Source organism: Triturus cristatus, chromosome 12 (genome assembly GCF_964204655.1).
Source record: "Triturus cristatus chromosome 12, aTriCri1.1, whole genome shotgun sequence".
Classification (NCBI taxonomy): domain Eukaryota; kingdom Metazoa; phylum Chordata; class Amphibia; order Caudata; family Salamandridae; genus Triturus; species Triturus cristatus.
Window position 1 is genome coordinate 13,314,620 of NC_140595.1, and position 17,383 is coordinate 13,332,002.

Below are 17,383 nucleotides of genomic sequence, written 5' to 3' on the forward strand. Positions count from 1 at the left end.
CTGGGGGGCAAATTTTCCTATTAGGATTAGGCGGAGAAGACGGACTTTTAAATGGTATTGGGGAGGTTTTTAAACTAATTGCAGTGAACGAGAGAATTTTTGGGGACGACTGGGGATTTTTACCTAAGTTTAATGCATTGGAATTTTGGGGACGACTGGGGATTTTTTTAACTCCTTTTAATGCGATCCGTACTATTCCCCCCCCCCCCCCCTGCTGTAGCATGGACAGTATTTTCTGTGCAGGCTATGCTGTTCAGAGTGCGATGTTTTAGAAGGTGCGGAGGTGTCCTTTTGACCTATCTGGGCTTCCAAGGTCCCTCGGGATTCTTCCCACAAAGAGGACCGTTTGGAAGAACTAGAAGTAGCTGGGTAAAAGGACTGTCAACCTCTGGGTCCGGCGGTGAGTACGGAGGTTTCTTTTGGTTCTTCCCAAAAAAGAATAGGCGGATAGTTGTGAAGATTTGTAGGATTGGAAACGTATAACAAACAATTCATGGATCTTCAGCTCAATTCAAGGTTTCGAAAAAGAATTAGCGGAGATACCGAGTCAGTTAAAGAAACCAGTCAAGTCTAAATCAGGAACAAGTGAGAATAGCAGGTTTTGATATAAATGTGATTTTAGAAAAAGGAGCAAATTGTTTGATAGGAGATCACTTAAGAGGATTTGTAAGCACATTATTCGCTGTGAACCAAAAAAAAGACATGGGTTGGAGACTGATAATACATTTAAGAATTGTAAACCGATCTTAAGTTTACAGGCATTTCAAGATGGAGGGGATCCATCGGCTAAGAGATGCTTCAGGGATGAGACCGGTTGGTAAAATTGGATCTGAAGGATGCATATTTCACAGTAAATATGGAGGAAAACAGCCAGAGATATCTTCAGTTCAGATGGAGAAATCAGTAATATCAGCTTCTGAGCCTTTCATTTGGTCTTTCATCGGCACCTTGGTGCTTTACAAAGGTGAAGCATGCTGTGGTAGCTTATTTGAGGGAAGGGTTTCACATGATTGTTTATCTTGATGACATTCTGTTGATGTCGCAAAATGTTGGTAACTCAATTGAAGGAAACGATTAATCTCTTAGAAAGTTTGAGTTCATAAAAGAGGAGAAATCCATTATGGTTCCGTCTCAGAGCTTGGAATTCTTAAGTTTCAAGATAGACACAATTGGGGAGTTGTTGTTACCAGAAAAGAATGTTGATAAAGAAGGAGGGGTCTCGTGTTGTAAAAAAGAACAGTTTGACACAGAGATTTGGCAAAACTATTAGGATTGTTTTCATTATCGATCCAAGCTATATTCTCAGGCCCTTTGCATTATTGAGCTTTGCAGAGGTTAACGGCAGAGGCCTTGAGAGAAGGCTTATGGTATGGCGACAAGGTTGTTTTGAATTAGGAAGCGAAAACAGAACTGGATTGGTGGATACACAATCTGGAGGCATGTAAATGAAGAGCAATTTTTGGATGTGTGCCAGAGTTTGTCTTGGAGACTGATGCCAGTTTGAATGGTTGGGCTGCCCGACTTGGAGAGCAGAAAACCGGTGGTGCTTGGTCAAGTCAAGAGAAGGCCATCATATAAATTGTCTGGAATTAACAGAAGGTTTATATGCCCCGATGAGTTTCAGGAATGTATTACAGGGTCAGAAAGTTTTGATAAAAATGGACAATGTTTCAGTGGTGTCTTACATAAACTGCATAGGAGGCAGCAGGTCCAAAACTCTATCAGAGATAGCGATGGAACTTTGGTTATTTTGTCTTGAACATAGGAGCTTAAGAGCTGAGTATCTTCCAGGGGTAAGGAGCTTAGTGGCAGACTGGAGGATAGAGCAGGTTATGGGCCCTTTGGATGTGGACCTTTTTGCAACCAGATTGACATCAGATTCACAGGTATTTCAGTTGGTTATCGGATCTAGGTGCGACAGCGATCAATGCATTCCAGCAGAAACGTATAGCTAATGGGGGTACACTTTCCTACCATTTGCAAGGAGTCAGAGTTGTTCTGTAGGTGAGGAAGGAGAGACGTCAGTTAGTACTGGTGACTCTTTTTTGGGTGTCACAGGCATGGTTTCAAGCAGTTCTGAAATTGGCTTGCAAGAGTCCCTGGTTTAATATGGCAGAGGATGGTCTGTTGACGAACGAAGGAGTGGAACTTCCTTTGGTGTTGAGGAGAGAGTTGAACCTTCTTTTTTGGAAGGTGTCAGGAGAGCTGGACCATTCGAGGGTCTTTTGAGGACTCTTCGGCACCAGGCATCAGACGTAGATACAAAGGAATATGGAGGATTTGGATTGGTTGGTGCGTGGAAAAAAAGTCTGGATCCCGTGGAGGCATTTGTGGTAGAGGTTGTACATTTTTTTGTTGAACAATTTGAAAAGGGACTCAGTTATAGGACATTAAATTGGTATAGCGCTGTAGTTTCTGCTGGTCATGTAATTAGTCAGGGCCGAAGCTATGTTTTGGTTTGTAGGATTTTGAATAGCATGAGACTGAAGAGGCCTCCAAAAGCAAGGTATGATTATCCTATGGGATGTGAATTTGATCCTGAAGTTATTTTAATTGTGGGCATTGAACAAGTATTTGAGTACTAAGAATCTTTCTATTATGCTCCCATTTAGGGAACAGACTATACGAGTTGACATGATGGGTGGCATTCACGTACAGCGTTGGCGAATTATTGTACGTATAAGACAGCGATACCCGGCCCCCGGGATGTGGGAAACACTGAGACACGCAGTGATTGTCATATACAAAGTAGCCGGCCCACAGGGTTGTAGGCGAGTAGATGTGAACGCCACCATGTTTGTTCATTCTAAAATAAATAAATACATTTTAAAAAAGAATCTTTCTATTAAGCTGGCTTTTGTGTTTGGGGTCTTGCAGAAGAGTGATAAATGTCCAGAAGTTAACAGGATTTTTAGTCCAGACGAAGTGTTTTTTTTAATTTGAAAGAGGACGAAGATTGTGTCTACATCAATATTTTATCCAAAATTTGATGAATGTACAAAGTTGTGTGGTTGATTGTGTGAAAGAATACAAGTCTGGAGTCTTGGAGAATAGAAGGGATGGTGAACATCAATTATTAACCTCATATGTGAGACGATTTAGGGCGGTAAGTAATGCAACAATTTCAAGAAAAGGCAAAATTGCAATGAAACAAGCAGGGGTGAATGTGGAATGGTATAAAGTCCATTCTGTAAGAGGTGCTATGGCAAGTAAAGCTTGTTGGTCTGGAGGAAAACAGTAATATATTTTGAAAGCAGCCGATTGGTCAAATGTGGGTACTTTGGCTAAACATTATTTTAGACCAATTGAAAACGTCAGAGGCGGTGTTAAAGGGCTTTCAAGATGCAGAATGGTAGCGTCCGATCTTTAAATGAAATGGCGATACTCAGACTAACATGAATAGAGAATCAGGATTTCATAAAAGACACAGATGCTAACATTATCCCTCCCGATATATTATATATATATTTTCTAGTAGATAAGCAAAATAGGATGTGTCATTTACTGGTGCATTTTTATTTTTTTTTAGACAAGTTATTACATATGTTTTTTTATTCTAGATTCGCAGTTCCGCAATCGTAAGGAAATAGGATCATGGAAGGTACAGGTTTGAGGACGGATTTAGTTTTCTTCACACGTTTGCATTTAAAAGAGGAAGATTTTTCTCTAACAGTGACATTTATATATTGCCTGAGTTCCAATTCTGGATTGTTAATGCTTGGAATAGTTCTCTTAAGGTGCTGCTGACTGAAGTGGCAATAAAAGAGTATGCAGAATGCTAGCCTCTGTGTCTTTAATGACATCTTGATTCTCTATTAATGTTAATTTGAGAATATCTATTCCAGATCGACATAGCATGGTCATCCTGAAGTTTTCCTGTGTGAACTTAAAATGTTCTGAATTATCCCGGCTGGTGAATTAAAGGTTTTGAGTGTTTCTACTGTTGAATTAATGGTTTTGAGTGTTCCTACTGTTGTGATATTTCCTTTTTGTGTTGGTGGAGGGCTTCCTGCAGCAGGTGTAAGAGGTATGCTTGTGCGGATGTTCTAGATACACTGAATGTCTGTGGGAATTGGAGTTTGATCTGTGTGTAGGGATTCTGTGGGGGTAGCCCTGATAACAGTCTATTCAGTTTGTGAAATACGTTTAGGCAACAATGGGCAGCCTTGTGTTTTTTTCAGAGACAGTCATGGCACTCTATGATAGTTTGAGGTGGTCCTCCCTTTGTCTCTCTGGTACGACCATTTTGTTAGATTCCCCTGGGGTCCGCCAGCTGAGGTCTTTCACAATGAGGCACCACCTGTACGTTCGTGGTCACCCTGACCTCTTTGGGGGTGCTCCCATCAGTTTCTTGGTAGCTCCAGCAGGACCACGGGGTGGGGGGACGATGTAGGAGGTAGCCTGTCCACTCTAGATCCAGGGATTTCTCCCATGAGGCTGGCAGGGACCATTACCTTAGGCGGTGTCCAGAGGGTCGGGCATGTCGCCTTCCCTGCTGCCGTAATTTGTCTCAGATTTGTATCGGGTAGCAAGGAGGGGCTCCCAGGGCAGGAAATGCACCCCATGGCCATGTGCTTCTTCGCCTGGGCCGCCTCTTCCTTTGTAGAGGCGCCAGAGTGGTGGCGGAGCCTGGACCAGCTTCCCAGAGCCAGCTCCCCCCTAGCCTCAAGGGGTACAATGGTCCTATGTGTGCATTCCCTTATTGATTTGGCTGTTTCTACCAAGCGATGCTTTGCGCGACAGGTCCAGTGAAGGTCTAGTTTCTACCATTTTAGGAGGTTTCACATATAACCCCAGACTGCTCTCTCGAGGAGGGCTCGATGGTCTGGGATTGTCCTGATTGATATTCTTAAGGTGTGGGTGGATGTCACTGGTCTGTGCTCAAGGGCGAAAACTTCGGGGAAGGAGCAGGCTATACTCTGATCCTCAGTGAACGGGATGGACATCCTCAGTTTGGATCTTACATCCTTCTACTTCCATTTTGAGGAGTTCTGTGAGAGGAACCTTAGCCACAAATTCTGAGATCCCCTGCATCTTAGCGGTGGTCTTCGATATAGGGGCTGCTCCTTTCCTTAGGCATGACCTAGCCGCCCATTTATCAGCAAGAAAGCGATACGGTGTTTTACTTATGAGCACTGTGATCACAGGCCCTCCTCAAGGTTGTCCGGGGCTGCCACGGGTTGAGCACGTTCTTACGCGCCTGAGTGGTTTTTTTGTGAGCACTCCCCATCTGCCCCCTGGGTTGGCAGGCCCCATTTTAGGCATTCGCCTTCGCTGTCGGACTCAGAGGAGCAGGAGCCTTCCTCTTTGCTGCTCCTAGCTTGGAGGTAGTGTATGGTGCATTCCATCGGCCTGCCCACATTCTTAATAGGGTAATTTGCATAGCTCTTTTTTGGCCCACAAGTCTGGTTTGAATGAAAGTTTTGGCGAGTTATGATGCAGGTATCTAATGTCGCCCACCCCCCCCCCTCCTCCTCTCCCCCCCCCCCTCCTCTCTCCCCCCCCCCCCCCCCGGCCACCGGGGAAATGAGTGTGTGTGTCCTGGTATGGGTGGTGTTACTCACGGCAGTGTGTCTCTAATCTCCATGCCTGGTTGGGGAAATTCGCGTTCATGTGGTCTAGTGGAGTTGCCATGACCGAGTGGGAAACTATTTTGTTTTAAGGGTTTGCAAAAATTTTATTATCTCGAGATTTTCTTTAAATGAGTTACCAATTCTACTATTCTTTGGAGGAACTGTGGAACAGGGGCGGTACCAAAACTCAATTTACTGGTTACAAGCTCAAACAGCAACCTGATGCATCAACAAAAAAATGGGTAACATTAAAAGAGAATAGTGCAATGAAGCAATAACAACCTATGACAAAAGTGCAATTGTTCGTTCAGGGCAGAGTGGATTGATTGCAGCAGAAAACGAACAATCATGAACTTCTGATTTGGAAAAATGGCTAGTATCAGCTAAAAGAATAGAATTATTAATGAGACAACATTTAAACATACTGCATGATTTTGATAAATTCAACAGCACCACAATATTAATAAATCTAAAGAAGGGAAAAGATCTAAGAGACTAAAAACAGTTGACCGAAAAATTCCTTTTGTCCAAAAAACTAAGCCCTCTACTAGTACCTATATCCCATGGAGAGGGGATTTTCTGCGCAGTACACGGAGCCAGGTGAGCCCGATAAGTCTGTCACTATAGGCTCAGTGGACAAATATAGCAACAATTTAATCGAAAAAAGGGATATCCTGAAACGGTCGGCCCTCTACAACCACAAAAAAGCTATGCGCGATTCACCCAGGTCTGAAATGTTTTTCCAAACTTATTACACCCAGGGGTTGTGCGTATCTCTGCCGCCCAGAGATTCAAGCGGAGAGAAAAAAGGGGACATCTCTCACTTCTTTCAGGTGCTATGAGTGTTGAAACCAACAGCACTTGAAGTTTTGTAACTAAGAAAATCAAGTTTGAGATGTTGGCACTGTATCATACCAAGAGCCTATGCGAACCAACGTGCCACTAAGCCCAATGGTCCAAGCTATCCCTTGCTAACACCCGGGGACGAGGCAGTCCCTGTTCCAAGTACAACACCAGGCTATCCACTGTTAGCACCCGGGGACGAGGTGTACCTTGAGCTCTAAACCCAAGGTTAGGTAACTACCTTTGCATTCTTCTAGCGTGCGGACTAGGGGGAAAACAAACGTGGTCTACACGCTTGTCCTAGTTTGTCAAACACCACAGGTTGGGACTAAAGATCAGATGTAGTCTCTTACCCTATGGCGGCTGTCTCTAGAAAGACACCCGCTTCATGGATTCAGCAGAACTTCTAATCAATTATGGTATCTGTTCATCGGTCTTTTTATCGCAGATGAATCAGTTCGGGTCGAGATCCTTTCTTTGACAACAGTTGGGCTCGATAAACCAATCTCTGCTATCTGGCTTGCCAAAATGTTGCTTGGATATGAATTTACCATAAACAAATAAAAAGACAAGAGGCGTTTGGCAAAACAGTAACAAGTTGGTTTAATTAAAAGCTGCGACAGGGAGAGCCTGGACAGAATGAGTCTGCTCAAAATCTTTTGGCCGCCAATTCATACAGTTCATGAGGTACAATAAAATGTTTTCTACATTCCTAAAGAGCAGCTTACTCATAAACCAATCACATGTGTGCATCTGATAAGGACACCGATGGCTCTTGACCTCGGGAAGAGCTAATGTGGGCCAGTGTGTATGTGTCCATATGTCCGGTGTGAGGAGTGCACGATCACTATGTGTGGTGAGCATGTCGTGTCCCGATTGGCTGAGTGGAAACATGTGGTATCTAGCTTTGTTGTATTTCTAGGGAGCACAAGCCTTAGGCCAAACTGGTTTTATTGAGGCCAATTACCTTGGACTGGTTTGTGGTGCAAGTATCTATCTGTGGAATCGATCAGGGTTTTTCCTGGGTGCGTGTTTGCCTGTAATATATGGGGGACCCAACCTGTGACCAGTTACTCAATAAGCGTGGGCATGGGTCACAGGACCTGCCCAACCACGTAGCTGACTCGGGGTTGATAGGGAGGTCACCATGTGTGAGTCCGACCGCAATAATGTACCGTTTATTGGAACTCACAAGAATAATATGGCAGGCACCGATATCATTTTTAACCGACATTATAAACATTGTGCATACAGTTGTCATCCAGTACACTGACATCGTTTTTACTGGAGTTGTCCAAGTTAGGTTTGCTTTGGTCTGAACGTATATTAACAGCATTGATTAGGACATACACTGGTTTTATTGCTGATGTCGGCACTGCTGTGCGGTCACAATTTATGGTATACATTGAATCGACGGGCATTGTCGCAGTTGTGTGGACATTCACATTGCATTTCCTGATATTGTCGTGGTCGGACCTGCACATATCATGACATTCTTTGACATCGTATTCACCCATCCCAACAGAAGGTTTTCAGGCAGAGTCACCACCGCCCCAAATACACTTCTGGGGGCTGATCTCTTGGCAGCAGGTCGCCATCGCTGGTGTGGGGTACAGCGCACTCAACTATGTTCCTTAGCATCTGTGTGCAATGAGTAAGTTTCTTTGGCAACCCACCATGTGGTGAAGGGTACACCAGGCTCAGGCTCTCTGCCATGGAGCAGGGCTCCCTGGGGAGGCGCTGGGCATGGGTATCAGCACGGTAGAAAAAACAGACCAGCTCCACACTCTGGATACAGCGAGTAGTCCATGTTCGTCCTAGTCCAGTATGTGAAACGATCTTCCTGGCAACTAGATGAGCAGTTGGCAGAAGCCCAGTCACTGTTAGTGTGTATTTTTGAAGGGCCAGCCAACCATCAGGGGTCAAGTTTCCATCCACAGAGGGGAGTCTGGGAAAGCAGGGTCTCCAGGTACATCTGCCCCAGGCTTCTCTGGCAGGTTACTATGAGAGTCCCCTACAAACCACGCCATAGGAAAAGCAGAAAAACGATGGTGGGAATTGAATGGTCTTCGGTACAAAAATGTTATCTTCCTTCTTACAAACATCACTTGTACTTCAGAAGAAATATTCATAGATATTTAAGTGCAATCCTGAAAGCAAATGCGGCAGCAGTGAAAGTAAACCCAATCATCAAACGTACAATAATATCTGTGAAGGATTGCACCAGCAATGATTGCCTGCAACGTTTGTATTAGAAAAGATATACATTTGAAGGAGCTCCCGTCAACCTCCAAACACCCTGGACGTACAAAGAAACTGGTGGATCAGGAGACAGTTCCCTGGGTACACCTCAAGAGCAATGGATCTCCTGCTAGCAACTCAAGGGGGCGCTGTGGGGATCCCCAAAAAGGAACATTGTTGGAGGAGACACTAATGGCCTCACCTCTCAGACAAGCAGTCACATGGAGGCGCCACCTAGCAGTCTGGGTGGATCCCTGAAGATCAAGGGACCCCCTCAAACTGGTGCCAGAAAGAAAAACAGAGGGCACAATGCTGGGAACGGTCTACCTTACATCTTCCCATGAAACCGACACTCTAGAGACATAACCCTAGGACTTTCTTCGCGCCTCTGCTACTCGACAGTAAAGTTTCACAGCTACCAACGAACCTGTAGTCAAATTGTGAAAATAACCCCAAGTAAATGAAGGGCGCCTGCAGTGTCTCAGCAGGGTTTCTATAGTTAAGACAGTACAAGCACTTCCAAGAGTTGTGCTGGAAGCCTCGAAGGAGAGACTGCTTGCACTCAGGCCTGCTAGCGCACCCCTATGTAGGTTCTGCGCACAAAGGTGGGTGGTGCAAGAAGCTCAAAGTGCTGTACAATCTGGAAGCTTCATGAACTTTTCCCCAACAATGCCGGAGAGAGGAAGATACTGGCTAAGATACACAGTCTTGAAAGGAATGGGTCATTTGGTTCAGCATAGGATAAATCTGTTGTACGCTGGAAAAGCAGGGGCAGAGAGCTACAGCCAACCATGCGACTGCCACTTCATCTACTTTAACCTTTCCAGTGGTACCAGTAGCATGGAAACAACTCATCTGGTCAGCTCCAATTAAAATACAAATAGGAAAACATGGTTTGTAGTTCTCTTCATCCCACCAAATTCCCCAGATATTCCCTTCCCATAAATTACACACAAAATAAACACTTTTAGCACAAGGTAAGAAGACAGTGTAAACAGGGGTGTAAATGTGTACTGCAGCCACACCGTTAAGTTAGTAGTTCAATATCTAAGTAGAGTAAAAGTGGCTTCTTGAACTGGGCAAGGAAACGTGTGAGCCAATCACCGAGGCAGTGAGGGCAAAAATTATACACTTTTGCCCTGCACCTTGTCTGTCATCATACCTCGTAGATGTTGGGGTGCCACATCTTGGTGATGAAGCGGAATCCTGGGGGAGAATAGGGATAATCCATAGGGAACTTCAGACGAGCCTGCAAACAAATAACATGTTAGATTGAGGTTGGGAGGGGGGGGAATACGTTTTATTGTGTACAGTGCAGCTCACCTCCCAGTGCGCCAAGTAATTCATCCCATTCTGGCTGGCCTCTGATCCTCTCCCCACTTCACACACAGACGTAATCACCCCAATCAAAAAGCCAGGTCAGGAAATAAGTTGGTTTTACAAAGAGTGACCGGGGTCCATTTTCGTACATACATACTTCATGAAAGATTCCCAGATTGAGCATAAGGTTTTACAAAGGGACTGTGTGCCCTTCAGTGCTATTCATCAACAAGAGGGTGCCCTGAGCAGCCCCCCTGCGGTGAACCCACAGACAGAGCAGGGATGTACAATACCAGTGGCCCCCAGCTGTCTCAGCACCAGAGGCCCCGGCCGGGCTAGAGCTTATGCAAGGTCTCTCGAACCTTTCGGCAAACCAAGACCATGGAAAAGGGGACAATTCAACAAGACTTTCCAACCAGTGCTACTGAATGGCTTTTTTAGTCCTTGCAATTTCCAATTCTGTGACCATTTTACTGGATGGCTCTCCAGAATCCTGGATCACAGTTTATGTTCCCTCAAGGTCTGCACTGCGCGACCGCTTCTCCCCTAGATGCCAACTTTTCTCCCAGTATTCGCCGCTTCATCGTGAATGAAGTGGCCTCAGAAACGCTTCAGAGACTTCCACCCGAACCATGTTCTTCTCCAACATAAATGGACATCTTGGTAAAGGGAGTACAACCTTCAACTTGTTTGTACTCGGCCTCTAATAACCCTCATCATCAGGGAGCCTCAATTTCTACTCGTGTAATACCTAAACTCATACTACTGGACACTTGCTACACTACAAGAAATCTCTACTGGGTACTACTGTGTAGTGGAGGAGAGACATGCACACGTGTGCACACCACCAGGGGTAGTACACACACCTCTTGCCGCTGAGCTTCTGGTTCGGCAACTCAGTGATGTGCAACAGGAGTGGGTAACCCAAAAGTAATTCTCATCACCAAACTCTATTACGCTGGGAAAGTTCCCCAAGAAGATTCCTTTTACTATCTCAATGCAAGGTATGTGCTACCACACAGGCCCTAGATAGCAAATATATCTAGATATATAGATTATCTCAAACTCTCATCCTACTATCAACCAGCGCTGGCAACCCTCAACAAGCGCTGGCAACCCTCAACAAGCTTTTGTAAAAAAAAAAAAAAAAGCATAGATCTGTGTATTAGTCACCATGAGTTAAGGGAACTACTTTGTCTGAGGATATGCTCTTGGTGAATACTAAATGCTGTCACTCAGTGAAATGAGGCAACAGTGAAGTGGGCTGAACCACTGTGAAATACTGTTTGCTGCAGTGGGTGGAAGAAAATGTGATTGACACGTCAGAAGACCAACTGGATGAAGAGGACTGACTGAAATCCCCGATAGGCAAGGTACTGGAAGTATGTGATTCTGCAGCAGTGGCATTTTCCACATAATTATGAATTTGCTAGATCATCCTCTGCAAAATCTGCAGATTGGACATGAAAAAAATTGCTGCTGGCTCAAATTAATCAAAAGTTTTCTAAAAAGTAGCAACAAGGCTCTTTGCTTAGGTTGACTAGTCATTTTTCAGTTGCTTATTGATGTACCTGGGTGGTAAACTGGTACTAATGAGGTGAAACCTTTGTTTTACTTACGTTTACAGTGTATGGGCAAACAAGAAAATAAAGAAATGTGGTGCATTACACTGCATTCTTCAACTTTTCTTGCCACATAATATAGTCAACCGTATTGCATTATTACAGTAGCCCTGCCTGTAAGTAAGCATATTATACATCATTTTGCAGTAAAATGAAAAGGCCTAGGTTAACACCTGACCTGGAAAATGAGGACAATAATATGCTGCAAATGCCACATAATATACCTCCACAGACAGAATACTGTAGGACTACAACAGTCGTCTCTCCCCTAAAGAGGGACACATTTACCGAGGAGCTTGCACCCGCCCTAATAATCGGGTATGATTGTGGCACTAGTCATACAACCTCTGGGACACTTGAATGAACCCTTTGTTCACTTTCTGTGCAGGTGCCCCATTGACTCCCCTTGTTGCTTGAAAACAGACACAAGCCGTTGGTGGGAGTGGCGAGTACAGATGGGCGGTGCAAACAGCAGCAAGCCGTCTCAGGAGACAGGTAGCTTTGTCTCCGTCGTTGCTGCAGTTGAAGGTACGACACTGTGTTTCTCAGAGTCAGTCAGTTGGGCCTCAGGCACAAACCTGTGCTGAGCAGGTGAGGAGACAGATGTGCATTCCGCCCTCTCCCCTCCCCGGCTTGCTCCCAGAAGACACTGAACCCATTATGGCAGCTAGGGAAACTGGGCCTGCACCACCTGAGGTTGCCACGGTATTCAAAGCACTAGTTGCCCACCTCCAATGACCAGCTGCTCATTGGTCATTCATTGAACACTGAAACCAGAGGCAACAGCACAAAGTGTAAACACAAAAAAAATGTGTACAAGAAACAACGAAGATAAGGCTAGTGGGTCCTTTGTGTTCGTATCCGTCTTTCATTTGTGTTCTTCAGAAAGCAAAAGCGCAGCCGATGAGTTTCACCTCAACAAAAAGGCTTCTTCAGGGCAACTTTACATAGGAAGCTCATTACAAGTTAAACTGTGTAAACAATGTCGCAAGGAACAATACATTTTCAGTGTACTTTTTAGGACAAGCTTGTGTACATCAAATCTTCAAGAAACGGAAATCCTATGATACAATTTTTAGTAAAACGTTCATAATTCTGGAGTTAAATCATCCGAGCAGTATTCGGCCGGTCCATACAGCAGGGCACATTTTCAGTGTCCAACACAAACTCGTTCCTAAAAAAGTACACAAAGAAAATTGGTTGTTCTAACGGGTCAGGCCCCGCCCTCCTCATTCTTCCGGTTAGAAGAGAGGTTAATGTAACATATTGCGACAGTATCAAGTCCCTCTGCACTCCCAGACCCCAGCAACCCTGCATCAATTTACTAAGAGTGTCGGTCTGCTTTTGACCTTGTATAATTATCTGTCACTTTTGGACCAGGTGTAGGTTATAGAATTAATGCACACATTCATACAGTCACTTTATATCAGGCTCTAGAGCCTCAGTGTCCCCAGGAAGAAGAAACCGATGACCCTACCTGTCCCCACACATTAATCTGATGACCATACCTCTCCCCAACCACACATGAAGGTGATGACCCTACCTATCCCTGCAAATTAAGCTGTTGACCGTACCTCTCTCCTCACATGAAGCTGGTGACCTTACCCCTACTCTCTCACACATGAAGCTGATGACCCTAACTCTTTCCACACATGAAGGTGATGACCCTACCTCTCCCATAACATAAAGCTGATTACCTTACCTCTCCTCGCACATCGAGCTGAAGCCCATACCTCCCCTTCACACGACCCTACCTCTCCCCACACAAAGCTGATGATCCTACCTCTCCCTTCCCAAACATGAAGCTGATGATCCTACCTCTCCCTTCCCAAACATGAAGCTGATGATCCTACCTCTCCCTTCCCAAACATGAAGCTGATGATCCTACCTCTCCCTTCCCAAACATGAAGCTGATGACCCTACCTTCCCCCTTACATAAATCTGATGACACTACCTCCCCTCTCACATGAAGCTGATGACCCTAACCCTCCCAGCACATGAAGCTGGTGAGCCTACCTCTCCTTGCATCTGAAGCCGATGATCTTACCTCTCCCTTCCCACACATGAAGGAGATGACTCCACTTCTCACACATGAAGCTGGTGACCCTACCTCCTCGCATTTGAAGCAGATGATCTAACCTCTTCCTTCCCACACATGAAGGTGATGCCCTACCTCTCTCCACACAGGACGCTGGTGACCCTACCCCTCCTCGCATTTGAAGCCGATGATCTTACCTCTCCCTTCTCGCACATGAAGGTGATGACCCTCCCTCAACTCTCCCACACATGGAGATGTCTCCACTTCTCACACATGAAGCCGGTGACCCTACCTCTCCCAAGCCATTCAGGCAGATGGGGCTGACATGGTATTTACACACTAGCTGAACACGGTAAAATAAATTATCAACCACTAGTGACAGACGAAGAACCAAAAGGTATGACTGAAATGTGCCTCTCTGCTTATCCTCCAAAGCACAATCAGCCACTGTCTATGCAGAGAGAAGGGTCAGTTTATTTTTTTGAACACAAATAAAGAACATTGGCACCAGCCTGCTCTGACAGTGATCATCATCATTTGGAGACAGTTCCCATGGCAAAGTCACCCGACATCCCCCACAAAACCACCAGATTGCTGGACCGCAACTCTGGTTTGTCCTGTAAGGTTTAATTACAAGGGAAAGGTCCAGGGGTTTCCTCCTGGGTGCAATTGCCTTTTGCCCTATATTTGGAGGAAGCTGATCTTGAGGTATTGAACCTGTTGAGTCCCAAACTGCACTTTATGTTGCGAATGCTTGACAACAAAATAAATCTACCAAAAAACTATCACCTGAAATTGTGAGTATTTCTTCTTCTAGGAGTACTGCGAAACAGAGGAGGTGGCACTCATATACTCTTAACCAATCTTGATTGTCCTATCACTGGATTCATGGCCTGACCTTTGTGCTGCAGTGGAAAAGGAAGTTAATGTGGTCACTTGGAAGCGTGCAACTCACTCCCGAAGGAGAATATCGGCACTGTGCTCAGGCATGAGTGACACGATTTAAAACAACCATGTTTTTAAAATCTTTCTAAAAATGTATGGTGCTGAGGCAAGTACGGATATGAAGGGGGAGCCGATTCTAGTAGTGTGGGGCCAAATATGAGAATTATTTGCTACCGAATCTGGTGGTACGAATGTGTGGGTCCGCAGGAGAGCTTTGTTGGATGACCGTAGCTGTCTATAAGGCAAATAATAACTGTTTTGAGCACGGGAAAGCAGGTAGGGTCTGGTATAAAGCTTTGTACGTTAGGCAGCAGAGCTTATAAATTGCCTGTTTTCTAATAGGCAACCAATGCAGTTTTTAGGTCCAGCCTAGGCAGCACATGCGCTGTCTCTTTCGAGACATGCTGTATCTACAATGTGGGCTTCAAGCACCTCCCATCATTTTCATCTGTTCCTCCTACTGCCCTTTGTAAATGCATGCTCTTGTTTGGTGAAAATACTTAGTCTGGCTTTTGGAGATTTGGACCCTCTCAGGAGATTGCCCCTGTTACAAGTGGTCTTACGCATTTTATTTTATATTTAGGTTCCGTCAGGCACACTATTTTTGGGGGGTTGGTGGGGGGGGGGGGGGGGAGAAGAGTGTTAGCCTTGACTCGTGTATCAGCATGGCACTCGCTTCACGATAGCCACTCTTCATGTTTCGGACAGTATTTGCATTTTCCAACCCGCAGCGTGTGTTTGCATACCTTGCATTTGTCCATTCAGACAGAGCGGTCCCTGTATCGTTCCCCGCAGCAGTACATCAGCCCCACTCCCATTGTGACTTCCCGGGCGGGAACTTAATTCTCTTAAAGGGAGCGCACCAGTTTCTGAAAGTCGGACTGGGCAGTCCCATGGATTCTCGCCTGCACTCCTCGCAGCCAGGGACAACTGCAATCCATTTTCAACTGTGCCTACTTTGTTAACTCTAACCACTGGGGACAACCGGAACACGGGTGGTCCCAACATCAGTTTACTGCACTTCTCGCAGCTGAATGTCAGTCTCTCACTTGTGGTTTCAATAGTCAGGCCAGTAGCGGCTCCGACCGCTCACAGGATTACTACCTTTGGTTAAACAGCTAGACTGGGTTGTTCAGACTCGATCTCCATCGAACGACGTTTCTCGTGGTAGAGGGCTACGGACTCTGGCAGCACAAACCTCGGTTCACTGAAACTACAGTGTGGTGTGTAATAGGCACGCAGTGCATGCTTAGTCACTGTTTTCCCTGTAAAGCTGCAAACACCATATTTCCTCTAGTAGAAGAGCACCAGCTTCTGAGGCAAAGGCGTGCATGCTTGAAATACTCAAATACATATTTGCATAGGACTGTAAGCAACACTACCTCTATATTGAATCTTTTCTAAAAAGGGGCCTTGCGGACCCATCTGACTTACTATTGCTTTGACCCAAGTTATTTTAAAAAATTGCACAAGGATCAACACATTTTTGGATTTTTATAGTTTTGGTCTTACCTTTTACTGAACATAAACACGTACTATTTTCTTAACCCTGTGTGGAGTTTCACTGAGTTGACTGGAGTGTGTTGCAAATACTTTACACATTGAAGCCCCATTTGTAACATTACAAAAGCGCCAGTTACATTACACAGTCAGCTTATTTTTTTTGTTTTTAAGTGCGCGGAGTTTAAGTGATGCCAACGCCGTCTCTATTTAGTATTTCCCCTCTACCTGACAAATAAGAGTCTGTTGTTGCTGCATCGTGTGCTCTTATACTCTGGGGGCTGGGGCAGAGGGCGTGCCAGGGGGCTTGCTGGTAAAAGGATGGGGCGAGCAGTGTTTTGAAAGGAAAAGTCTTGAGAAGGGCGCTTGGTGATTAGAGGCCTGGGGAAGAAGGGATGTGACGTCTCCACCATTGGAAAGCACTTTACTGCTTTTTCGCCTAGGGTGTTCAAAACTCTATAGTGATTCAGTCACACACAGAATGTTATAGTATTGTTGATTTGCATCAAGACACTTGTCTTTCTGTCTGTGCATTAAAAAGCCTTGGAGTGTGTCCATAAATGTTTCCTGAGGCAAGCACACATTCCTGAATCAGACTGCATGACCCAGTGTGTAGTAATTGTATAGCTCTTCAATTCCGGGAGGCCCAGGATAATGTGCTGCATGGCTAAACACTTTTAAGGTCCCTAAGGTAAGACCTGTTGGCTATGCCAATGCTTGTTTTAGTAGGATGCCAGAGGGCAACCGAGCTGGTAGATTGCAGATTAGTTCAAGCTTTGAAAAGATGGCTGTGTATGAGATGAATCCGAATTCAAGCCTGGTCCAAGGACGCATAACCGCTCAGGGTTGAAATAATCAAGCTGACAGAACACTTAAATACCGACCCATATCGGAAGCCACGATCATCTCGGTCAAGACTATCTCCTTTCACAACAAGAGACTACAAAGGAAAGTGAATGGAAGGCTTTTACAAAGCAGGGATCTAAAAAAACGTGGACTTTACCAAATCACCCGCTTATCAACCTAAAGTTGAAGCAAAACACACACTGGCAGCAAAGACAATCGGCCTGGTTTAGGCTTCGGAGCTTTTGGTTTTGCCAACGCTTATTTTGTTTGTGAAAGGTTTTTGTAAGACAGTATACACTGCATGAAAAACACACACACAATTTAATTAAAAGCACACATCGCATCATTAGTCCCTGGCACAGAACGAGGCTTCCTATTGTGTGGAAGGGCACATTAAATCAAGCACAGAATGCCATCGCTCAGTCAGGTCAGCCAATGGCTAACGTGACCCTGTG

At 45.1% G+C, this 17,383-nt stretch overlaps 1 protein-coding gene across 1 annotated transcript in view; it reads right to left on the reverse strand.

The window, feature by feature from the left end:
- Positions 1-17,383, reverse strand: part of CDC34 (cell division cycle 34, ubiquitin conjugating enzyme) — a 47,837-nt gene that overhangs the window by 24,109 nt on the left and 6,345 nt on the right. Inside the window, exon 2 of the mRNA XM_085638870.1 lies at positions 9,820-9,906. Coding sequence (XP_085494996.1) covers positions 9,820-9,906 — 87 coding nt within the window. The remainder of the gene's footprint in view (positions 1-9,819; positions 9,907-17,383) is intronic.